General features: G+C 32.9%; 1 protein-coding gene across 5 annotated transcripts in view; it reads left to right on the top strand.

Annotated features, from left to right (window-relative positions):
- The window catches only part of LOC132704034 (Ca(2+)/calmodulin-responsive adenylate cyclase-like), a 108,712-nt gene that overhangs the window by 41,574 nt on the left and 45,908 nt on the right, over positions 1-21,230 (top strand). For all 5 annotated transcript variants that reach the window (XM_060673656.1, XM_060673651.1, XM_060673654.1 and 2 more), the window contains exons 2-4: positions 11,668-11,961; positions 20,109-20,330; positions 20,391-20,534. In XM_060673656.1, coding sequence (XP_060529639.1) covers positions 11,773-11,961; positions 20,109-20,330; positions 20,391-20,534 — 555 coding nt within the window. In that variant the 5' untranslated portion in view covers positions 11,668-11,772. The remainder of the gene's footprint in view (positions 1-11,667; positions 11,962-20,108; positions 20,331-20,390; positions 20,535-21,230) is intronic.

Raw genomic sequence — 21,230 nt, forward strand, 5'->3', positions numbered from 1 at the left:
TAATAATGCGCATAACTTGCTTAGAATTTTGAGAAATTCTTCTCGTATTTTACTCATGATTGTCAGTTTTTAATTTATTATCGTCACTTCCGAAATCACTGAACAGGTTCCTGCGAAATGCTGCGAACTCATCTCGAAATCTTTCCTAAACTGCTTGAACAATTGGGGTTGGTTCTTCTATTTCTTATCTTTTGCTAATTTTTCTCTAGTTTTACGAATGATGCAAACTGTGCAAGTGGCCGAAAATTTCTGATTGCAAGGTTTTATATTGTTGAAAAAATTAAAAACTGAAAAAGCTCGGTTACAACCTTTAGAATGTAGCAGAAATAAATTGATAACAAATTACCAAATTGAAAATGTTGAAACTAGGTTGTGAATGGATTTAGAGTGTCATTCTTGTTATGGTAATTTGGGATAATTAACTTTTTAATCTTCGTTAAGTAAAAACTCGAAATATCATAAAGTACAACTTACTAATTTAAAGGATTACCTCATTTTCCGGAAAAAATCGTTATAATTCAATATTTCAATTTTTTCATTCCCAAACCTTTATCTAAAGGATTCACTTGTTTAACGATCTTCAAACAGAGCAACCTAATTTAGCTATGGTACACATCGCTTCCTCTGAGAACGAAAGAAGTGCTTATCCATTAAATTAAATAGATATATTAATATAAAAAAAGGAGTTGAAAAATGTTGATTTTTTTTTAATATCTATAATGGGTTTGATTAGTTTTTTTTGTTAGTAATTTTGAACATTGATTTCGGAAACTGATTTCGAGAAGATTTCATATAGGATTTCGGTATTTCGATTGCGATTTTGAACTTCAATATGGTATCAAGATCGTACACGTAGAAATAAAAGATTTCTGCCGTGATATAATGCAAAACTATATAGATACTGGCAATATAGAGGCCCTTACTATTCCGATAATACAAAAATACAGGAAAAAAATTGAGAACGTCCATTGAACTTGCGCATGCGCGAATTTTAAAATATAACTTTTGACAAATCGTCAATAAGTTTAAATGCGGTATTTTTACCCTACTATTTTCTCAAAATATGCCTGGGAAACAAGTTAAGTGCGTTGAAATTGAAAGAAATTGGCGCAAAGTGCAGGTTAGCGGGTGAAATGTAGAGGCACGGGCAATTTTTGCTATATTATGTAATAGCTATGTGGGTGATACCAATTCTTCATTTTTTTTTTTAAAAAAGAATTGCACTATATAAGAAAAAGCAAAAAAAAATAATCGCAAGAGTACAGATACATCTAAGTATTAACCACATAAAGTAGAAGTAAAAAATAAATAAATATTTATATAATATTACAAGAGACTGAATCATTTATAGAAGAAGTAAAAAATAAATAAATATTTATATAATATTAAAAGAGACTGAATCATTTATTTTTCATATGGATAACTCTGTTTTACCTGTGTTTTTTTTTATGTGTTGTATTGTTTGTTCTCAGTGGTGATTAATTAATAATCTAATAATTAAATTTTTGTGTTAATTAGATGATCATGAACATATTTCATAATATTTTTAAATAATATAATTTGTCATTTTCTAAAATTTATGTATTCATTCTTTTTTTTGTCGCAATAAATGATTTAAACTAATTGCCTTTTAAATTCTTATTTCTATGATCAAACTAAAAAAAATTGACAATTGACGGATTGCCGTTTTAACAACTTTTGTCTTGAAAATTTTACGAATTTTTGCATTTAAATTAATATATGACTCGAGCGCTACCTTGAGATTTATGAAACGTCTAGTGAATCATGTTGAAACTACGTCATATGAGTACTGTTTACAAACATGGAGTTGATGAAATAGTGCAAAGAGTTTATATGTTTTTAGAACTCAAATTTATTTTATGGCAGTACCGTGGATAAATGGGTACTGTGGCACGGCACGTAAAATCCTCAGGCTTTTATTTTTATTGTAAAATAAATGAATGATATACGTATTTTTTTTTAAGTCTAGATTTAAAATCTTAGAAATTTTAAGTAAACATGTAAGTTAGAATCCTCTATGCCAATGATCTAGAAAGTACATCTATTAATGTAAATACATACATTACTATTTTAATTAGTATTAATTTTCTTGATTCCAGTTGCTGGGGTTATATTGTGAAATAAAATGTTCTAGTTGTGTCTAACGTCACTGATTCGAGAAGTATGTTTTACCTAAAAACGCTCTAAAGTTCTAAAAAAATATAGTGTGATATTTACAAAACTAAGTACTTACAAAAAATTATAAAAGATACTTATAAAAACTGTTTTTGACGATCAAAAAAAATTTTTTTTAGTAACCTTTAAATTGATTATTTTTAGATTTTGATTTTTATCTTTAAAGTTTCAACCTGCCTACTGTTTCTTTTATATTAATTCAAGGATATGAGAGTGCTAATAGTCTATATCTGTTTGATCCGAGGTTTAATGAGTTTGTAAATGGGAGGTTGACGGTAATAGTTTTTTTTTTCTAGTGTGCCAATTGGATCGGTACCTAATTTTGGCTACAAACGTAAAAACACGTATTTAATGTTATTCTAAAATAAGTAATGTGCTCAGTTTAATGTAACTGACTAAATTTTTTTTTCAAATGTTAATATGTAAATAAAAGGGCTTGGATTTTTGCTTTATTGGAGGATCACAACGTATAATATGTATTTCGCACATTTTTATCAATGCCCGAACCTTGTCATTCTTTGATGTTTGTAACCAATTTGTTATAATGGAAAGGTATAAGTCAGTTTTATTAGATAATTCTCTTACAAGATAGGCTAATTAATCTCCAATAAATTAATATAAATATATTAATGTTTCATCTATGCGGTCTTTGGTATGGCAAATTCGTACCAAAATAATTCAAATTCTGAATTCTGAATTGATGCGGTTTATATTTCGAATAGAGGTCAGGATCGGCCTCGCGAAAACTAGCAATTAGCTTTTGCATTTAACTTTCCACTTAATTTCTTCTATATGCTCAGATACAATATTTGTTATTTAGACGATTAGCGAATTAAATACAATTATTGTATTTTTTTAATTAATTTTTCTCGTACATAAGGCAGGATAAGTTGGACGTCTGTGAGAAGATCCCCGAACAATTGTTCGCGCAAATGGTATTTCAAAATCTGATATCACGCCAATCTCAGCTAAAAACGAGAAATGTTTCCCCGTGGAATCCCCACAATCTAACGTTTCAAATTAGACCACGTGACTATAATCATTGTCCCGCAACAGAGTTCGCGAGTCCTATACAAAGTGATCTCAGGGTCTGTTTTGTGTTAATTTTCCACAACGCTGGTCAAATAACATACAGCACTGCTGCCGCATAGGCGAACCAATCAGTTGCGAGCCAATGAACTGATATCAAAAGCTTAATATTCTAAATATATGTTATTGTTCGATCGTTTGTTACAAACTGCGGTACCCTACGCCATAAACCTGTACGAGTCTTTTGTAACGTATTGCATTGCTTCGGTTTTTGTGTCAATCGTGTCTCTATAATTTCGTTCTATCGGCGCTAGGGCTAATTGGGTTATCACATTCCGCGCGGATGCAGCATTGCGAGCTTTGATGTGTGTCAATTTGCGAGTGCGTAGATTTTAAACGCTCCGCGTATTTTGTTAATTGTTTTATTGACGTAATTTTGCGCTGAAAAAAGAATTTTTGATTTAAACATGTTTGGAAACAACAAAAACGAGATTTTAGGAAAATACCTTTTCTTCGGAATACAAGAATATAAAAGAAGTTTAAATTTTTCTGAAGAAATAGTCGAAATTTCTGAAAAATCAGTCAGAATTTCTGAAAATCTTGTTCAAATTTCTAGCTTCTGAAAGACAAATAAGAATTTCTGAGATTTTTAGTAACAATAAAATTTAGTTTTGGATAGTCCACTATATGAAAGGATAAAACTTAGTTTTGGTTAGTTATGATCACTTTAAGGATTTTTTCGGAAACTATTTCTCTATTTCCACCCAAAAATCTTAATTTTCCTCAATTCCTTCCTTCCATCCTTTGCTTTTCTCACTTGCCTGATAGGTCCTTTCGAAAGAACTGCATAATTGTGTTAAATACAAGTTTGGTGAGTATCAGAGATAAGTATGATAGTTGTGAAACACCTTGATATTTCCATTGACATTGATTTTGTTCGTAAATTTTGAATTAAGTTGGAAATTTCCAATATTTAAGATTTGATAAGCACTCCAAATACGGAAAGTTGCACAGTTGGAAACTTCAGTTCGCTGATATAGCTCATTTCACACAGACCGTATCCATATTAAAGTCATTAATTCCCTGAGTTTTTTTGTACGTTTTAAACTCGGTTTTAAACTGAGAACTTTTATTTCCTTTTATTTATTTTTTTAGATGTCTTAACTAAAGAATCTAAAAGCAACTTAGGGTGTCAATAGGTTCTCCGTGTTTTCGGTGTGTGTTAAATCGTTTGAAACTATATTTCGTCTTCGGCAGTGGAGCTGTTAGACACACCCTTTGTTAGATCTAAATAAGCAAAATGTTAAAATCATATTTAGACATCCCAGTGATATTCCAGAAGATATTTTATAATCAAGATTACTGAATAGTGGAGCTTCTCCGACAATAATTATAAGAATAATTATAATTATTTTTAATAAATGACGCTGTTGCACGGCTCAGACTTCATACAAAATATACATCTACGACGAATTTTGCAAGGTTCGGGTCAAATATTTTCTTCTGTGTATCCGCCATAATCCGCTTACAATACATGTAGGCCATTGAGAATCCGCATAAAAGAGTACTTCGATTTTCAAACAATATTCAGTTATGTCTGTCATTTAAAGGGTTCAACTCATTCGAACACGTGTATTACAATTCGATCGGTAAACAATTTTAGATGTGTGATGTTAATTACTTCAAATCCTTTTGCATTTAACTTGAGGTCTTCCTGTGTTTTATATGCTTGTATACTTAGCCTAAACCCTAAACTTTTAACAAAAATATTTTTCGGTAAAGGCGAGCAGTATCAATTATTTTAAATGTGTTAGAATGAGACAATTCCCAAAAATGACAGGTGCCAAAGGTTCGAAGTTCGTGTGAATTATTTATAACTTCATCGGAAATTTTCTAAAATAATTTTATTAGTTCACTGAGTTGATTTAAACAAAAGGAATTCTATTGATTACCTGCATGAATTGCTCTAATTATACGTTATACGCACCACACCTATAACAATCAATCAATCAATATCAGCACCTCACAAAATATAAACATCATTACGGTTCTTTACCTTCCGTCATTCGCGAAAACCAGAAAGTTCCTGTTTGCTACTTATTCCTCGTCGTCAATAATAAATCCATTTTTCTCTTTTCTCTTGCAAACGGAACTAGAGGATTATTATAATCCACATAGAATATCTATACAGGGTATATACATTTTAAAAGTGGTTTGTTTCTTTCTGTGTTTAAAAATTGTGGATGTGATTCATCCTATGAAAATAGTTGCTATTATACGGGGTATCTCGCAAGTATCTCACAACACTTTTCTTAATTTCATTAATTTAAACATTTTGAAAGGTGTCCTTAACCCTGTATGTACGGCGCTTTTCAAAACTTTTGCGAGAAACTTGAAGGGACGATTTTCTGTTCAAAATAAAGGGCAGTTAATTGTATAAACATTGGGTGAAAAGTTAAGCGTTAGGGACAGAAGAGTTTGGGATGATTTTAATCAAGTGATTTTTTAAATTTAAATTCGTGATTTAAATCAAACTCTTATTTTTCTAAAATCTTTTTTTATACCAATTGCATGTGGTCAATATGCAATGAGATTTTGGGTGGAAACAGTTTAGGGGCTGACATTGGTATGAGTGAGGATCCTAATCAAATGTCAAATGATTTTAATGAATATCTGTTGAAAGTTGTACCTGAATTATTGGAAAACCTAGAAAAAGGGCCATTTTCCAATAAAATACCCGTAAATTCACAGTCCATGTTTTTAACACCGGTAACACCAGATGAAATCTGTCATTTGGCTGAACAAATTAAAAATAAACATAGTAGTGGAATAGACGAGATTCCAACCAGTATAATAAAAATTTCTGTCCCGTATGCAAGTAAAGTGTTGTGTCTTTTGATTAATGAATCATTTGAAAATGGCGTTTTCCCAGACCAACTTAAAACAGCATTAATAAAACCGATCTATAAAAAGGGGGATCCGGAAATAATTACCAATTATAGACCAATTAGCCTTTTGCCCGGGTTTTCTAAAATATTGGAGATGGCTATTTGCAAAAGACTCCTAGAGTTTTTTAATAAATATAAAATGTTCAACAATCATCAGCATGGTTATGTAGCTAATAAATCAACAGAAACCGCTATATTTCAGTTTATAAAAACAATTTTAAAACACTTGGAGGGCGAAAGAATAGCTTTAGGTACGTGCTTAGATCTTTCTAGAGCATACGACTGTATAGACAGGGACTTATTGCTCAAAAAATTGGATTTATATGGTGTAAGAGGTAATGTTCTAAAATTGTTTGAATCATACTTAATAGGAAGGAAGCAACAAGTAAGAATAACCCAAAATGGCACTAGTTATTTTTCGGATATTAAGGAAAATAGTCTGGGCATAGCACAAGGTAGTATTCTTGGTCCAATTTTATTTATTATTTTTGTGAATGACTTGTATTTAGTAACACAGTCAGAAGAAGAGAGCATAATATGCTATGCGGATGATACCAACCTGCTTGTAGGTGGAAATAATCTCACTGACGTTAGTGATAAAGGCAACGATATTTTTACAAGGGCATATGACTGGTTTCTAGGAAATAAAATGATATTAAACAAAGAGAAAACGAAGTTAATTATGTTTAGAACTAAATTATGTAGAGTTGAAATACCATTAAGAATACGGTTAGGTAAAGAAAATATTACTATTGTAAATAACACTAAATTCTTAGGTTTACAAATTGACGAATTTCTTGATTGGTCTGAACATATTGATTATCTGCTAAATAAATTAAATTCAATTTTTTATGGAATTCGAGTTGTTGCAAATTATATGAATAAGGAAACTTTAAGAATTATGTACTTTGCAAACTTTCAGTCGCGCATGAGGTATGGAATTATCTTTTGGGGGGGTAGTGGTCAACTACAGAAAATTTTCGTGGTTCAAAAGAGAACTCTTCGGACTGTCAAAAAAATGCAATTTAGAGAGAGCTGTAGAGGGGCGTTCAAGACTGAAGGGATTTTTACTGTATATGCTTTATATATTTATGAAGCATTGATATTCTTCTTTAAAAATCGAAAGGACTTCGAACCACAGATATTTCATAGATATAATACCAGAACCCTAAATGTAAATTACCCTATTCACCGTTTAACCTTAACTGAAAGGAGTCCTTATTATATGTGCCTGAGATTGTATAATAAATTACCAAATGAGGTAAAAACAATTGCAACTCTAAAAATCTTTAAATATACAATAAAAAACTTATTGATAGAGTTAGAACCTTACTCCATAGAAGATTTTTTCTGTAAAATTTAAATAATTGTAAATACGATGTAATTGAAATTTGTAACTATATCTGGTGCTTTTCCTTTTTTGACGCCGATTTCCTTTGTGTTTGGTATATTATGTTTAGGTAATGTATTTATGACACAATGTGAAATAAAGTTGATTACTATTATTATTATTATTATTATTGTGATCGACACAAAGAGCACAACGTAAAAATATTACCACAAATAATAAGTAAAACACAACTCTTTAAAAAAATAAGACAAATAACATATTAATATGGTTATAATGCTTCTGGATTTTAGTTGTATAGTTTGAACAAACATACTAATTTTCTTCCTTTTTCTATCTCCATGCCGTTCCTTATGTCTGAGTGTACAAAACCAAAAGTGCTGAAATTTCGCAATTTTTGGTAAATCTTTTTGTGATGCCCACCACCTTTACTTTTTTTATTATTTCATTCGAAAATATGTATACTTTTAAATGGGCAACTGCGGGCATTCAAAATAAATTATTAATTCTTTCTAAAGCCAGATTCTTTTTTTCGAATGTTAACTCATATTTTTCCTATTGAGGGTTCAACATATAGGCTATAAAATGATATGGCGTGAGTGCCTGCTTATATCGATCCTGATTTTTTTGTATTTTTGATAAAGGTAATTCTACAACATTCTCGAAGATATATTCTAAATGTTTCCAATGCTCTACAGAATCGGAGATAGTAGCGTTTTTCGTCTGTAAAATATCCAGAGCAACTGATATTGATTGTAAAATGCTTAATGCTGCATGTTTAACACCAATATTTGACACCTTCTGGTAAATGGTCGAATCAATTTGGTTTTTGTTTTCTTCGCAGATTTTTAATAATATATCCGATTGAGTGACGTACATCTTTAAACAATCAGCAACACTATTCCATCCCGAAAATACTTAACAATTGGTATTTGTTAATCTTTGCGCAGTAAATTCAAAATATGTGCAGAGTAGCCATAAGATAACTTTTGAGTCCATCTTTTCCTCCAAAGTTTGTCTTATGAGGGCCATACCATTATCTGTCACAAAAGATTTTACCTCGCGTTCATATTGTGACTTACATGAAGGAATTAGGTCACAAACTACTTCAGTCAAATATTGTGAAGTATGAGGTTTTCCCGAAGTATCAGTAATTTCGTAAAGAAGCGCTCGTCCATCGTCAATTGTGATTGTTGCTCATTGTGGACGTTTGAACACCCACCACACATATTCACACATTGTCCTGACAGAGAAGAAAAACATTTTGCCTTTTCCTCCTCGTAGATGTCATCTAAAAGGCTTGTTGATAACGACGATGCAGTTGCAAGATCTACGGAACTGTCAAGCGACATTCGAAGAAAAAACAAAAGAAAATAAAAACATTAAAAACATAATTTATAAATTTTTGTTAATAAATGGTAAACCAAATACGCCCCCAATTTTCCTTTAAAAAATTAGTAAAGAGTTTATTGGATTGCAAAATGTCACAAACATCATGGTGTACTTTAAGTCTTTGAACTGCCCCTTGAATCTCTTTCCTGCAGATTTTACAAATCCTTCTACACGTAGATGTAAAATAAATAAAACATCATGGTTTTTTTTATTAAAAATCAAAGTTTGCCAAACACTGATTAGGGATATATGGAGCAATGAATATATTGGACAAATGAAGTTTCATTTTATCGTACAAACGGTATTTATTCAAAACACATTTCCTTTTTTTCATTTTAGTTTTTTTATTCGGTAACGGAAAGTTTTATGCAAATATATAGGAGATTTCTCTAAGTAAACCTGATTGTCAGTATTTATTTTTTTCTTTTATTTGTTCCTTAATTTCAGTTAAATAGATTGATAAGGGTAGTCTAATTCAATCCCCCCTACTATTTCTAAAAAATGTAATATTATTTTCAAGATAAAAACGTTAAATTTAATTTGTGTGTGTTTGTGTGTGTGTGGGTGTGTGTATTTAGAATTTGATATTAAAGATTCGGTCCACATTTAGTCCTTAATTGAATAGATGTGGTTTACTCCTCGGTTCATTCTATTTATATTTTATACAAGGCGTTACATTGAAAATGTTGAGGTTCGGTTTTGCATTACTGTTTGCAATATGCAATTCTCTAGTACTCTGTCTTTGCTACGGAGAATTGTCGGTCCATCAAACGTAAATTACATGACGTTATCGGTTGGAAACTTCGCAATTAGGAAGGCTCGAAAAGCACGAAATCATTTACCGTAAAATGAATTAAGATATGGTACATTGTAATAAAGTAAACGGCCTGTCGTAATATAGAAACTCCCCTCTTAACAACCATACGTACTTAGGTCAATCACACCTTGGTTGTTGCTTATTGCTTTTATGTTTGAGTGGTGGAAAATTATTTTCTTGGTAGATCAGAATAGCTGCCAGCATTCTACAAATTTTGCACAACCGGTAAGCAATTTTCGTGAAGTCATCCTGCAAATAATGTTTTTTGGCGATTGTGCAAGTTACCTGCAATACCAAAAGAAGCATGGGAAAAAATGCCATCGGTAACGTGATTCGTCATAAGACACAGCAGCTTGACTATTTGGACGATGGTAGAAAATACTTAATAACCCAAAATCACTAAAGTTCGGGTAGTATTTTTTCCCATTTCAATTATTTTTGATATCCTAGGTAACCGTTTGTAAGAATGCAAAAACAACCGGCGATTAAAAAGTTCATTTAATTGCGTTAAAACAGTTGCCGGATTAAATGGAAATACAGCTGCATGTGGCGGAAAACCTTTGTACGCTTTACAAAGTTGCGAATTCTGATTTGATCATCTGGCAGCTGAATAGCAGGCCAGCATAGTGTTTCTGACAGTTTAAAAATTAGTTTCGGCTGAGCTTAACGTTTCGCGATACAGGATCACTATTCTGTTATGAAAAATATGTTATACGAATGATATATGAAATTGGGGAGTCTTTTTTCTTTTGAATTGTTTCCCTTGTTTGAAAATTTCTAGTCAGTTTGAGAAAATATTAATAACAAACCTTTCAAGCATATATTAGTGATAAAAATATAATAAGCACATTATATTGAACTAGAACGGTTAAAAAAACATTTATCATTATTTCGGCCGTGACAAATTTTCTAAAAAATCGTTTTTATTTCCAAAATAAAGCTCTTTATAACTACATATAATGAAAAACTAAGCATGCTTGCTTGCTTGTTCCGGGTTATTTGTCGTCATTTTTTTGAGCATTTTCTATTATATATGTGTAATATGCCCTTGTACACTGTTGTCACACAGTGTGTGGGAAGTTATTTGGGATACATACAAATAAAATCCATTACATTTTCAAACAAATGTATTGAAAAGAAGCTCGTTCTTGACATTAAGCCCGACCTAACTGTCGATTGGTTGACTACTTCTTCTAAGCCCTAAAGGTCTACTGTCACACCTCTTTCCAATCCTCTAATTGATATGCACCATCCAAATTTGAGAAAAGGCATTGCCAATACTTCAAAACCAATAAAAGTGTATTTTTTTGTGAAATAAAAAAACGTGTGGTTATTTTTAAATAGTCAGCAGTCAATCAACAATACAGTGTTGGGACCCTGGTCAATTGACAACTTCTTAATTGACCGGTGTTAATTCACTGGTCGAACAAAAGTTTAAATAACATCTTGCAAGTGTAGAGTGTTATCTACCATTATTTAATGATAATATGTATTTTATAATAACTTATTATTCGTTTGTGATTCCAATTTAGCTATAAACCCTCTTCATGGAATATAAGAAAACGATGTTTAGCGGTTCGGGGAATCCCAATAATAATACGACTCCATTTGGTTCGAAGAACGACCCGACGACGACTTAACGCACAATATAAAAAATATAATATAAAATATAATTTAACATAATATAAATATAATATTAAAATTAAAAACAATGGACCGGCCAATTCCACAACCCTAGAACAATAACATGATGAATATAGCTAAGCATGTATTGCGTATAGCAATTTCTATGGCACATATACTGCATACATATATTCATCTTTTATTATTATTAACATTGTTGTTGATATACCTTAACGTTTCGTAATCTGTAAAAGTGAAATAAATCTTATTTATCAAATATAATGAAATTGTTATGTGATTTGTACTTTTTGCAGTGATGGCAGGCCGGCGGTGTCACCAGCACCCAGCTGCCGTTCATCGGCCGACGAAAGTGTCCTGAAACCCCCGTCTTCCTCACCCGTTCTTAGTAAACGTGAGCCATGGACCACAGCGTCAAGGCGATGACGTCACCGCGCGTGCTGGCGCGCGCTTTCAATCCTCATCGGTTCGAGAACGACGAACTCGAGCAACTGTATCAGCGATACATCTGCAAACTGCAGCATTCGAGTGTTGCGGCGGTCGTAGCCCTGTTCGTTGTGCTTACCTTTCTATTGGCTAATCTCAGTTTGGTAATTAATCCTCTTTTACACCTCTTATACTGTTAGAGATTTGAGGAGCATGATAACTGATGACCGGGAAAGGATTAGAAAAAATTTTCCTCTTGGAAATGTCATCCGCCGCCATTAGTATGGATGTTGAATTATAAATTTAGTTAATGAGCAAGGCCTGGGCCGAGGTCTAGTTATTCATTGGGTATGACAAAAAAAATATGGAAGACCGATGGTACCAGCGTCAATATGATAATGGGCATACACGAAATGATATTTTTTGGAAAGGATTTGATTTTTACCATAACCGATTTTGAAAAGTTATACCAAAATCGTTTTAAAGTCTGTTTCTAAGGAAGTAGAAATAAAATTTAAGGATCGTCCCATAGGCGTAGATAGAAAAATTAAATAAAACAACCTAAAAGTTGAACATATAACATACAACATACAATAGTACTACAATGGGAGAATATGAAAATATTTCTAGTGCTCGTCAAGCAAATATAGGTATATAAAAATGAAATATGGTCTTGTGTGTCAGTTTTCGTAGTGACCAGTGATAATTTTGGTTGGTTAAGTAGGATTTTCTAAAAATTGATTTTCCACAAATCAAGCCTTTGTCAGTGCTTTACCAAATTTGTGTATTATATTGAACGAAGTTGACGCCCTACTAACCAAAACTGAGCCTGTGTAATAGATAAATAAACGCTAATACTAAGAATAGGTCGACCTTTGTGTGTCCTCCGGATTTGATGCGATCAAAAAAGCTTTCGCAGGGTCGATTGGACTTTAGATTCCGAGATGAGGGTTAAATCGTATCAGGGTTTCGGCAACTTTTGCATAATATAGTGAGTTAAATCTAAATATCTGACTGTTCCAACGTAACATCTGATAGGTTAATCGATTTTTCATACACTTTAGGCTCATACGATAATATCGTTGGATATTTGGGCGTTACGGGAAATTCAAAAACTATTGCTTGACACGCAGCTTGCAAGTTTGATCCATTAGATTTCTAGATTAGTTGGATTATAATGTTACACTTGTGGAGCACGCAACACGGATCTCAGTTGCGGAACATAACCCTTTAACCCGTAGGTCTACATTTTCAACTCTTGTTGACTCGGATTTTAATTTTAATAAAAAGTGCAACAGATCAGGAAAATTTGATATAGTCAGTTATGGTAAAATTGAGCACTAAACTACTAGACACTCGGAACGAGCAAACAAATATTGCGGACTGCAACCAAAAATGTATGCAAAACCAAAACAGATGTTTGGACAGGAATTACGAAATATAAAAGTCCTTTCTTTCTGGCCATATTGTATACTAAGAATTTACAAGTTTTGGATCTATTTTTTATTCGAAAATTTAAATTTTTATTACCTTCTTATATTCTATAGTATTATTTTCTTTTAATTTTTAATACCATGACTTTCTTCAACATGGTAAAAATTAATTGTCAAAAACTGGTTTGAGTTTCAATAGTAAACTTAAATTCGTTTTCTCCTCCGAATTTAATCATTTTAATGTAACTGTTTAGTATCTTATTTTAAATAGCCCTTCCATTTTTTTGTTGAAAACTATTCGACAATTTTCAATTACATAAATTGGACATGCTTCCATATGCGTATATTCGCATATGTTTTTAACTTCTTTTAGTAGTTACATCTAAATAAATGACTAGTAATAATAAGTGTATAAATCGCTAAATAGGGAATATAAACAAAAAATTCAACAAACCAAAAAAGCTGCTTTTGATGGCTTTATCCAAAAATCAACCAATAAAAACAAAGATGTCTGGAAAATCGTTAACTATGAAAGAAATTGTCTTGGGAGATGTGATAAAGAATCTGATTTATCAGCAAACGATCTTAACAGTTTTTTTAGTTCTGTCTCGAGTAATATTATAAAGATCTTAACGGTAAATCACAATATACAGAGTGCATGTGTTGAAGGGATTCCACTGGAGGAAACTACTTTTTTTTGCATCCGATAACTTGTGAGGATACGTACCGAGCCATACTAAGATTAAAAAAATCTTATTCTAGCGATGCTTATGATATCAATAGTGTCTTGGTGAAGGGACTGGTTGAGTACATTACACTGCCATTAACCACTTTATTTAATAAATCTATTGACACAGGTGTATTTCCGTCGCTGTTTAAGATTTTGAGAGTAGTTCCAATCCATAAGGCAGGTGATATAAATGATGCTAACAACTACAGGCCGATTTCAATCGTGCCTTTGTTCGGGAAAGTTTTTGAGATCTTACTAAAAGATCAGCTAACTTCTTATATTAATAAGATCGAATGTCTTTGTGCTGGTCAGTTTGGATTTAGGGGAGGGTGTTCGACGATCCAAGCAGTGTCTAAAGTTGTGAGTATGATAGTTGAGGGCCTCGAGGGGGGTGAATTAGTTGGTTTGACCTTGAGTGATCTCTCCAGGGCCTTCGACTGTGTTTCTCACCAGCTTCTTATTAAAAAGCTATACAGATATGGTATACGAGGTCTGCCCTTAGATCTTATAGCGTCCTACTTGCTTGTTTGTAGAATACCAGGATGACCGTTCATCACTTGAATCAGTAGTAAGCGGGGTGCCCCAGGGTTCCGTCCTGGGCCCGCTACTATTTACAATCTATATAAATGACCTTTATCATTTCTTGGCCCCCAATCAGTGCGTGAGTTTGCCGACGATACATCCTTCACTACATCTGCTAAGAGTATCGAGGAGTTGTCCGTTAGGGTTGGCATGTTGGAGGACAGGGCTAATGTCTGGTTCGAAAATAATCATCTTAAATTAAATTTAGACAAGACCCAGAGTATTGTGTTTTCCTCCAATTGCTTGGTAAATAGTGGACAGTCCGTCAAGTTGCTTGGCATTAGGATCGATGATAGTCTAAATTGGAAACAACATATCTCAGACCTGAAAAATAGATTGTCCATCAACATATTCGTTCTTCGACGACGGAGAGGCCTGATAGGAACAAGGACTCTGCTTATGGTCTATTTTTCTTTGTTACATTCACACTTATGCTATGGCACGGTACTGTGGGGTGATTCCTCCGCTGCTGTGGAGATTTTTAGAATGCAGAAAAGGGCCATTCGAGTCGTTGCTAATATAGAATATAGGGACCATTGTCAACCTTATTTTAAAAAATTCAAAGTGATGCCCCTTCCTTGCATCTATATCTACTACCAGTTATTAGTGATACAGAGAACGAAAGGAAACTTTAGCGCTAATTCCGATCGCCATGCCTATTCAACTCTATCGGGGGATCTCCTTAGACGGCCTAGGTTTAGACTGAGGAAGTCTGAGAACAACTTATTGAACCTGAAATTGTATAATGTTTTGCCAGGTACCGTGAAAAAGATGAGCAATAGAAAATTTAAACATACTATTAAAGAATTCCTGCAACGTCATTGTTTTTACTCCCTGCGAGCATACATTGACACCGTCACTGGTATCGATGCGCTATAAAACTGTATAGTACTGTCTAATTTTGTTTGTATTAGATGTGTGTTTTTATGTTATTTATTAATTTGATTTTATTGCCCTTGAATATCACTTCTTTCTTGCTACAATTGTACGTCCCTTTTGTACGAAACGTAGTCAATAAATTAATCTATCTATCTATCTATGTCAACACACATTTTAAGTACAACAAATAAAATGTTCCTATTAAATAAAATTATGTTTAAAATGAAATTTTTAACCAAAATTTCGGCATCACAAAATGATGACTTAAATTTTCAATGAATAAATGAATTTAAATATTTCTTAGTTTTATGTTAGATGACTTAAAATGTTTGACGGATTAAAATTATCAACAATCATTTTAATTGGGCGCTGCCGATTGGGGTGATTTATGTAAATTTTCCTATAGTCATCATGTCATTCCTATGGTCACTGTCATTTTTTTGAGACGTCATGGTATTAACTTTCCTAAACTTGTTAGCGGAAAGATTTTTGGTTTTGGTTTACATGCAAAGAAAAAAATTCAATTAATATTAAGTTCACGGACATATCAGAACGCAAGGCTACAAAATAAACGGCCCTTTTTCCGATAAATTGGTACACAGCGAGCGGTAAATCACTCAAAAACCAGTCAGTCAAAACTGAATAAATACTAACGACCATAATGTAGGATCAAGGCATCAGCGGAGTAAATAATTGATTTGCTTATTTGCTTTAAATAAAAATTTTAATGGCTATTCAGATTTCCAAGAACGAGTATGTTTACATGAATGTATTATCCAAAGTTTTTAACTTGTCTTGTCGAATTACCGGCGACATTGAAATATGGCGATTTAACGAGAACTTGACAAATGAAAATATTACTGGCGGTCTGTTTACTTTCAATAGCTTAATAAATCTCGATATCGGGCATAGTAATTGCGGATCGCCAGTCAATCGATTCCGTACGAGCACCGTTTCACTTGTTTTTAGACAGTTGGAGAGCATCCAAGATTTTTTTTTTATGATCTGGTCTAATCAATTCAATTATAATGAGGTAGAAATAAGACCGTCCGTTATAATGACAATTTACTAATATTAATTTGTCCACATCCGAATGTATTTATTATTGAAAATATTATTTAAAGGTAACCATCATTCATATCAAACTTCTGCTATAGACTGTAGCGTAGCAGCAAGAACATAATACATAATTAATTGGCATTAATGATTGTTCAGATTTAAAAAGATAGTTGTAGTTTACCAATTTGGTCTTAAGGTCATTTTGAAATTTTCATACTTTGTACTTTTTACAAAACTTCTGGATTCCTCCTGCGTCGGTTTTTGCTGAGTCGAACTTGCTGACGTTTCCCCAATCATCCTGTTGGCTTCTCGAGAGCTTGACTGACTGGCTCGTATTTTACTCTGTACCCGCTTATTTGAGGGGGACGGAGCTAAATAAGGGGCATAAACACCATCTCGGATGATCGATTCCCATATTGGTGACAGGTAGAGACCTGAGTCGCGGTTAAGATTGTTAGGTTGTTTGTAGATTTCTATAGACTCTCGGATTTTTCGTTGGTAGAACAACTGATTACATGAAAGAATTTTAGTTTTATCGAATAAAATTTTATGTCCGGTTTCATGAGTGTGTTCGGCAACAGTTGATGAGTTTATTTGTCTTAGTCGTAAGGCTCTTTCGTGTTCTTTGTGCCTAGTTGATATTTTTTGTCCGGTTTCTCCAATGTATTCTTTTCCGCATATGCATGGAATGCTGTAAACTTCTGGCATCTCAAATGGAATTTTATCCTTGACGGACCGAAGATGTTGAGAGATTTTTGGTAAAGTGGTAAATCCGGTTTTGACGTTATACTTCTTTAGAACTTTTGATATGTCGTCGGTAATGTTTTGAATGTAAGGAAGGACCACGGTGGCAAGTGTCGGATTGCTTTCGGCCTCGTTGCTATTGGATGGTTGTGATGAAGTGATTTTTTTTTATGGAACGCTTAATATCTTTAATTTGGAAGGGCAGAGGTAAGGGGTTTTAATTCTGTTTTCAGTGACTCGGGCTGAGATAGTTTTACGGCGAGTTGATAACCGATGATTTTTGGTCCGGATGGTGATGTGACAATGGTACGGTGACAAGGTATCGGTCTGTGTGCGTAGGTTTTCTGTAAACACAATGACAGTGGCAAGTGTAGAATTGCTTTCGACCTTGCTATTGCAAAATAAAACACTCCACCACAACCTTCCAATAGCTACGAGGCCGAAAGCAATCCTACCCTTGACACTGTGGTCCTTCCTTACATTCAAAACATCACTGCAACAAGTTTGACTCAACAAAAACCGACGCAGGAGGAATCCAGTTTTGTAAAAAGTAAAAATTATCTGTTGATTTCCAACCCCATTCTTCAGAAGCAGATGTTGGAGTTAGGCAAGACAACTGACAATCATCACTATATTTTCAATGTATTGAAATATTTTCTCCATAGCCAAATTCACTGAATCATCTTCAGGACGACCGACTTTAGACTCCGTAATGGACCTTAAAAAGATATTATAACAATTATTGTGATACTTAGCTTCAGCAGCAACTAAGTCGAATTCATATCCAATGCGGGCAATAACAGCTTTTGCTATAGCATCAGCTTCTTCATTTGCTTCATGGCCACAAAATAAACAACATCTTTTTAAGTTGAAATTTGACTCACTCACTCGGACTTATCCTGGATGTACTATCTTGTTCTGTCTCGCGTTGTCTTTTGGCTGCACTAATGCTACGCTGTTTTAATTCTGGGTTCAGTGACTCGGGCTGAGATAGTTTTACAACTCTGAGAGTTGATAACCGATGATTTTTGGGCCGGATGGTGATGGTTTTTGTGTAAACACAATGACCCAATGTTAGGTCTGATTTTCTATTTTTTATCTATCTATCTATTTTCTATCTATCTTATCAATAGTTTCAGTCAAGTTCTGAAGAAGCCAACAGGATTATTGGCGAAACGTCAGCAAGTTCGACTCAGCAAAAACTGACGCAGGAGGAATCCAGAAATTTTGTAAAAAGTATTACAGTAGCCTGTGGAAGTTTCTTTGAAAAATTCATAATTATGATTAACCGTTGTGGAATTGAGCGGTCAATTTTTTTGTGTCAATTGACCAGTCAATTGACTGAAATAATTTTAAAAGTAGAATTTATATTTATTTATTTATATTGTGCGTTGCAGCGCCCTCGATATTTTTAGTGGGATTCCCCGAATCGGTAGTATCGTATTCGGATATTTCTTGAAGAGGGTTTTATGTAAATTGGACATCACAAACGCATAATGATTTATTATAAAATACATATTATTATTAAAAAATGATAGATAAAACTCTACAATTGCAATTGTTATGTTATTTTTGTCCAATTTGACTAGTCAATTAAGAAGTGACCACGCTCAATTGACCAGCCCCAATACTACTTATGATATTATATTATATTTCAAATCCTTTCGTTTTAACATGGCCAGGGTTTTTGGGTTATGGGTTGTTGTTATAGTTTATAAAATTGGTTTTTCCCACTTATTATTAAATCGTACCCTGTCAGCTCTAATCATTGCACTTATAGATGTCGCCTTGTGTGTTTACTACCTACTTTTTCTCACTTTTATACGGTATACATATAAAAATAACTAGGTTAAGATTTTGAGTAATTGCGAAGAAATAAAACTTTCATTTGTTTCTTGGGTGACTTCGTCCGCCAAAGGAAAATGATAAATAGCTTTGTGCATCATGCCACGCTATTGTTTCTATTTAACGGCCGGCGAAGAGCGAAGCTTGATACAAAACTGAAAAGGTCTGCCGATTAACCGTAACGTAAAAGGTTAAAATGCTGACGCAAATGTTTTTTCTTGTCTCTGTGTGAAATTTGTAATAATAAAATGCTGTGACAATGTTTCTCAACAATGAGAAAGCAAAACGAAATTTTGGTTTTTCAATAACAAAATGTTTATTCTGTTCAATGTGAATATATTAGACGAACGTTTATTCAAAAAATTATATTACAAAATGAAAATAAAAATTGGACAAGCTTTACAAATACATAAACATTGCTAGTAACCACGGAAACACTTAGCTTAGTCAAATATGATACTATGTCTTTATTTGATTGATTTAATTTTAGGTTTAAATAAATCGCTGATGTAAAGAAAATTTTTAGAGATCCTTTTTATTCTAAGTAATTTAGATCTATTAAATTGTTAAAAAATTATTTCTCCTTATTGAATACCCATAATTTAGTTTTGATGTTAAACGTTTTTTGATTAGTTAAGACTTTAATTTCGTATTTCGTTTTATGGGTAACCGTTTTAAGTGCAAGGGCGTTGCTTTTTTTGAACTCATGTTCAAGTTGATATTAATTATTTTTATTCTGGCATAAATTGTATTTTAATAAACCATTTTTGCAAAGTTGGCAGTTCTCTTGTGTGGTTTCCAGCAACACGTGTACAATAATTTTAAATGTTTGCTGTAAAGTTAAACTTTAAATAAAAAAACTTTATAAAAAGCCTTAAAAAAACAGATAATGCTTTTTTTATATTAATTAAGTACGAGACTTTTTAACTTTCATATTAATTTTTGGACCATAGTTGATGAAGGAAACTAACAAAATGTTTTTGTTTGATTATTTATTTATTTAAATATTATAATACATCAGTTTTTCTTTTATTTTCAGGTATACTCTCAAGCGGCTACAACTCAGAATGTATACCACACGGCTCATTGCATTCTTTTCGCGTTGCTACTTGGGTTTCTGCATACCAGGTTCATGCAGGACGCCTACCTTCTGTGGGTGTGCTACGTGGTGCTCTTCTTCTTGGCTACGTTTTGTGCGCTAGCATTGCCTCTGTATCCAGCGAGTTCGCACACTCGAGTGGCTGCCGAGGGAACGTGGCAGGTACCACTTTCAAAATTCGGCTCTTTGGTAGTGCTGTAACGACGAATGTGTTCGTTTCAGGTTGTGTTTGTTTTATTCCTGGCGTACGCCATGATGCCCCTTAAATCCTGGATAGCAGCCGTTTTTGGTCTGCTACTATGTGCTGCACACTTATCGGTTGCAACTATATTCGCAACAGATTTTCCGCACCTCAAATGGCAACAGGTATGTGCAAATCTTTAGCCTATTTAGTATAAATGGCAAGCAGAAATGGATAATAATATTAAATAATAAATTAAAATTTGATTAAAATTTTGATTCAGTGTTACTGAAATCTGTTTGGTTATCAAGATATTTGTAATTTTTTTTCATCTAAAAGGTTATATTTTTAATATTATTTTGTTTTTATCCGTGAACTGTTCACAAGGTACAAATGTAATTTTTATTTAAATAAAACAAAAACAACTTTTTGTGTGAATAGTGAAAGGATTTAAAAATACCGAACATGTACCAAAACCAAAATAAAAAAAGAAACCAGCCAAAGAGAAAACCAAAGCAAATTTATATGTTTTAGTGTATCTTTTAAGTGTTTAAGTGACTAATTTACCGTTTTTGTTAATCGATATTCTCTAATTTTATGTTTAATATATGTACATGGGAAATGAAAAAATTAAATTTTGCTATTTAATAAAAAAAATTACCAATTTTAAAACGAATGTTAAACTATTGGGACTGTGCGAGACATTATTTTAACGCAAAAATTCAAATCTGCTGTTACACTCAAATGTTTATTCCTATATATACAAATTACGCATTTTACTAAATTTAATATTCAAAACACCTGCACAGCGGCAAAGTGCCACTTAGCGTTTTATCGCGGCTCTAAATAAACGGATACAAATTTAAAGTTTACGTTGTTGG

This window comes from Cylas formicarius, unplaced genomic scaffold (assembly GCF_029955315.1).
Source record: "Cylas formicarius isolate icCylForm1 unplaced genomic scaffold, icCylForm1.1 PGA_scaffold_6__28_contigs__length_40554024, whole genome shotgun sequence".
Lineage (NCBI taxonomy): Eukaryota > Metazoa > Arthropoda > Insecta > Coleoptera > Brentidae > Cylas > Cylas formicarius.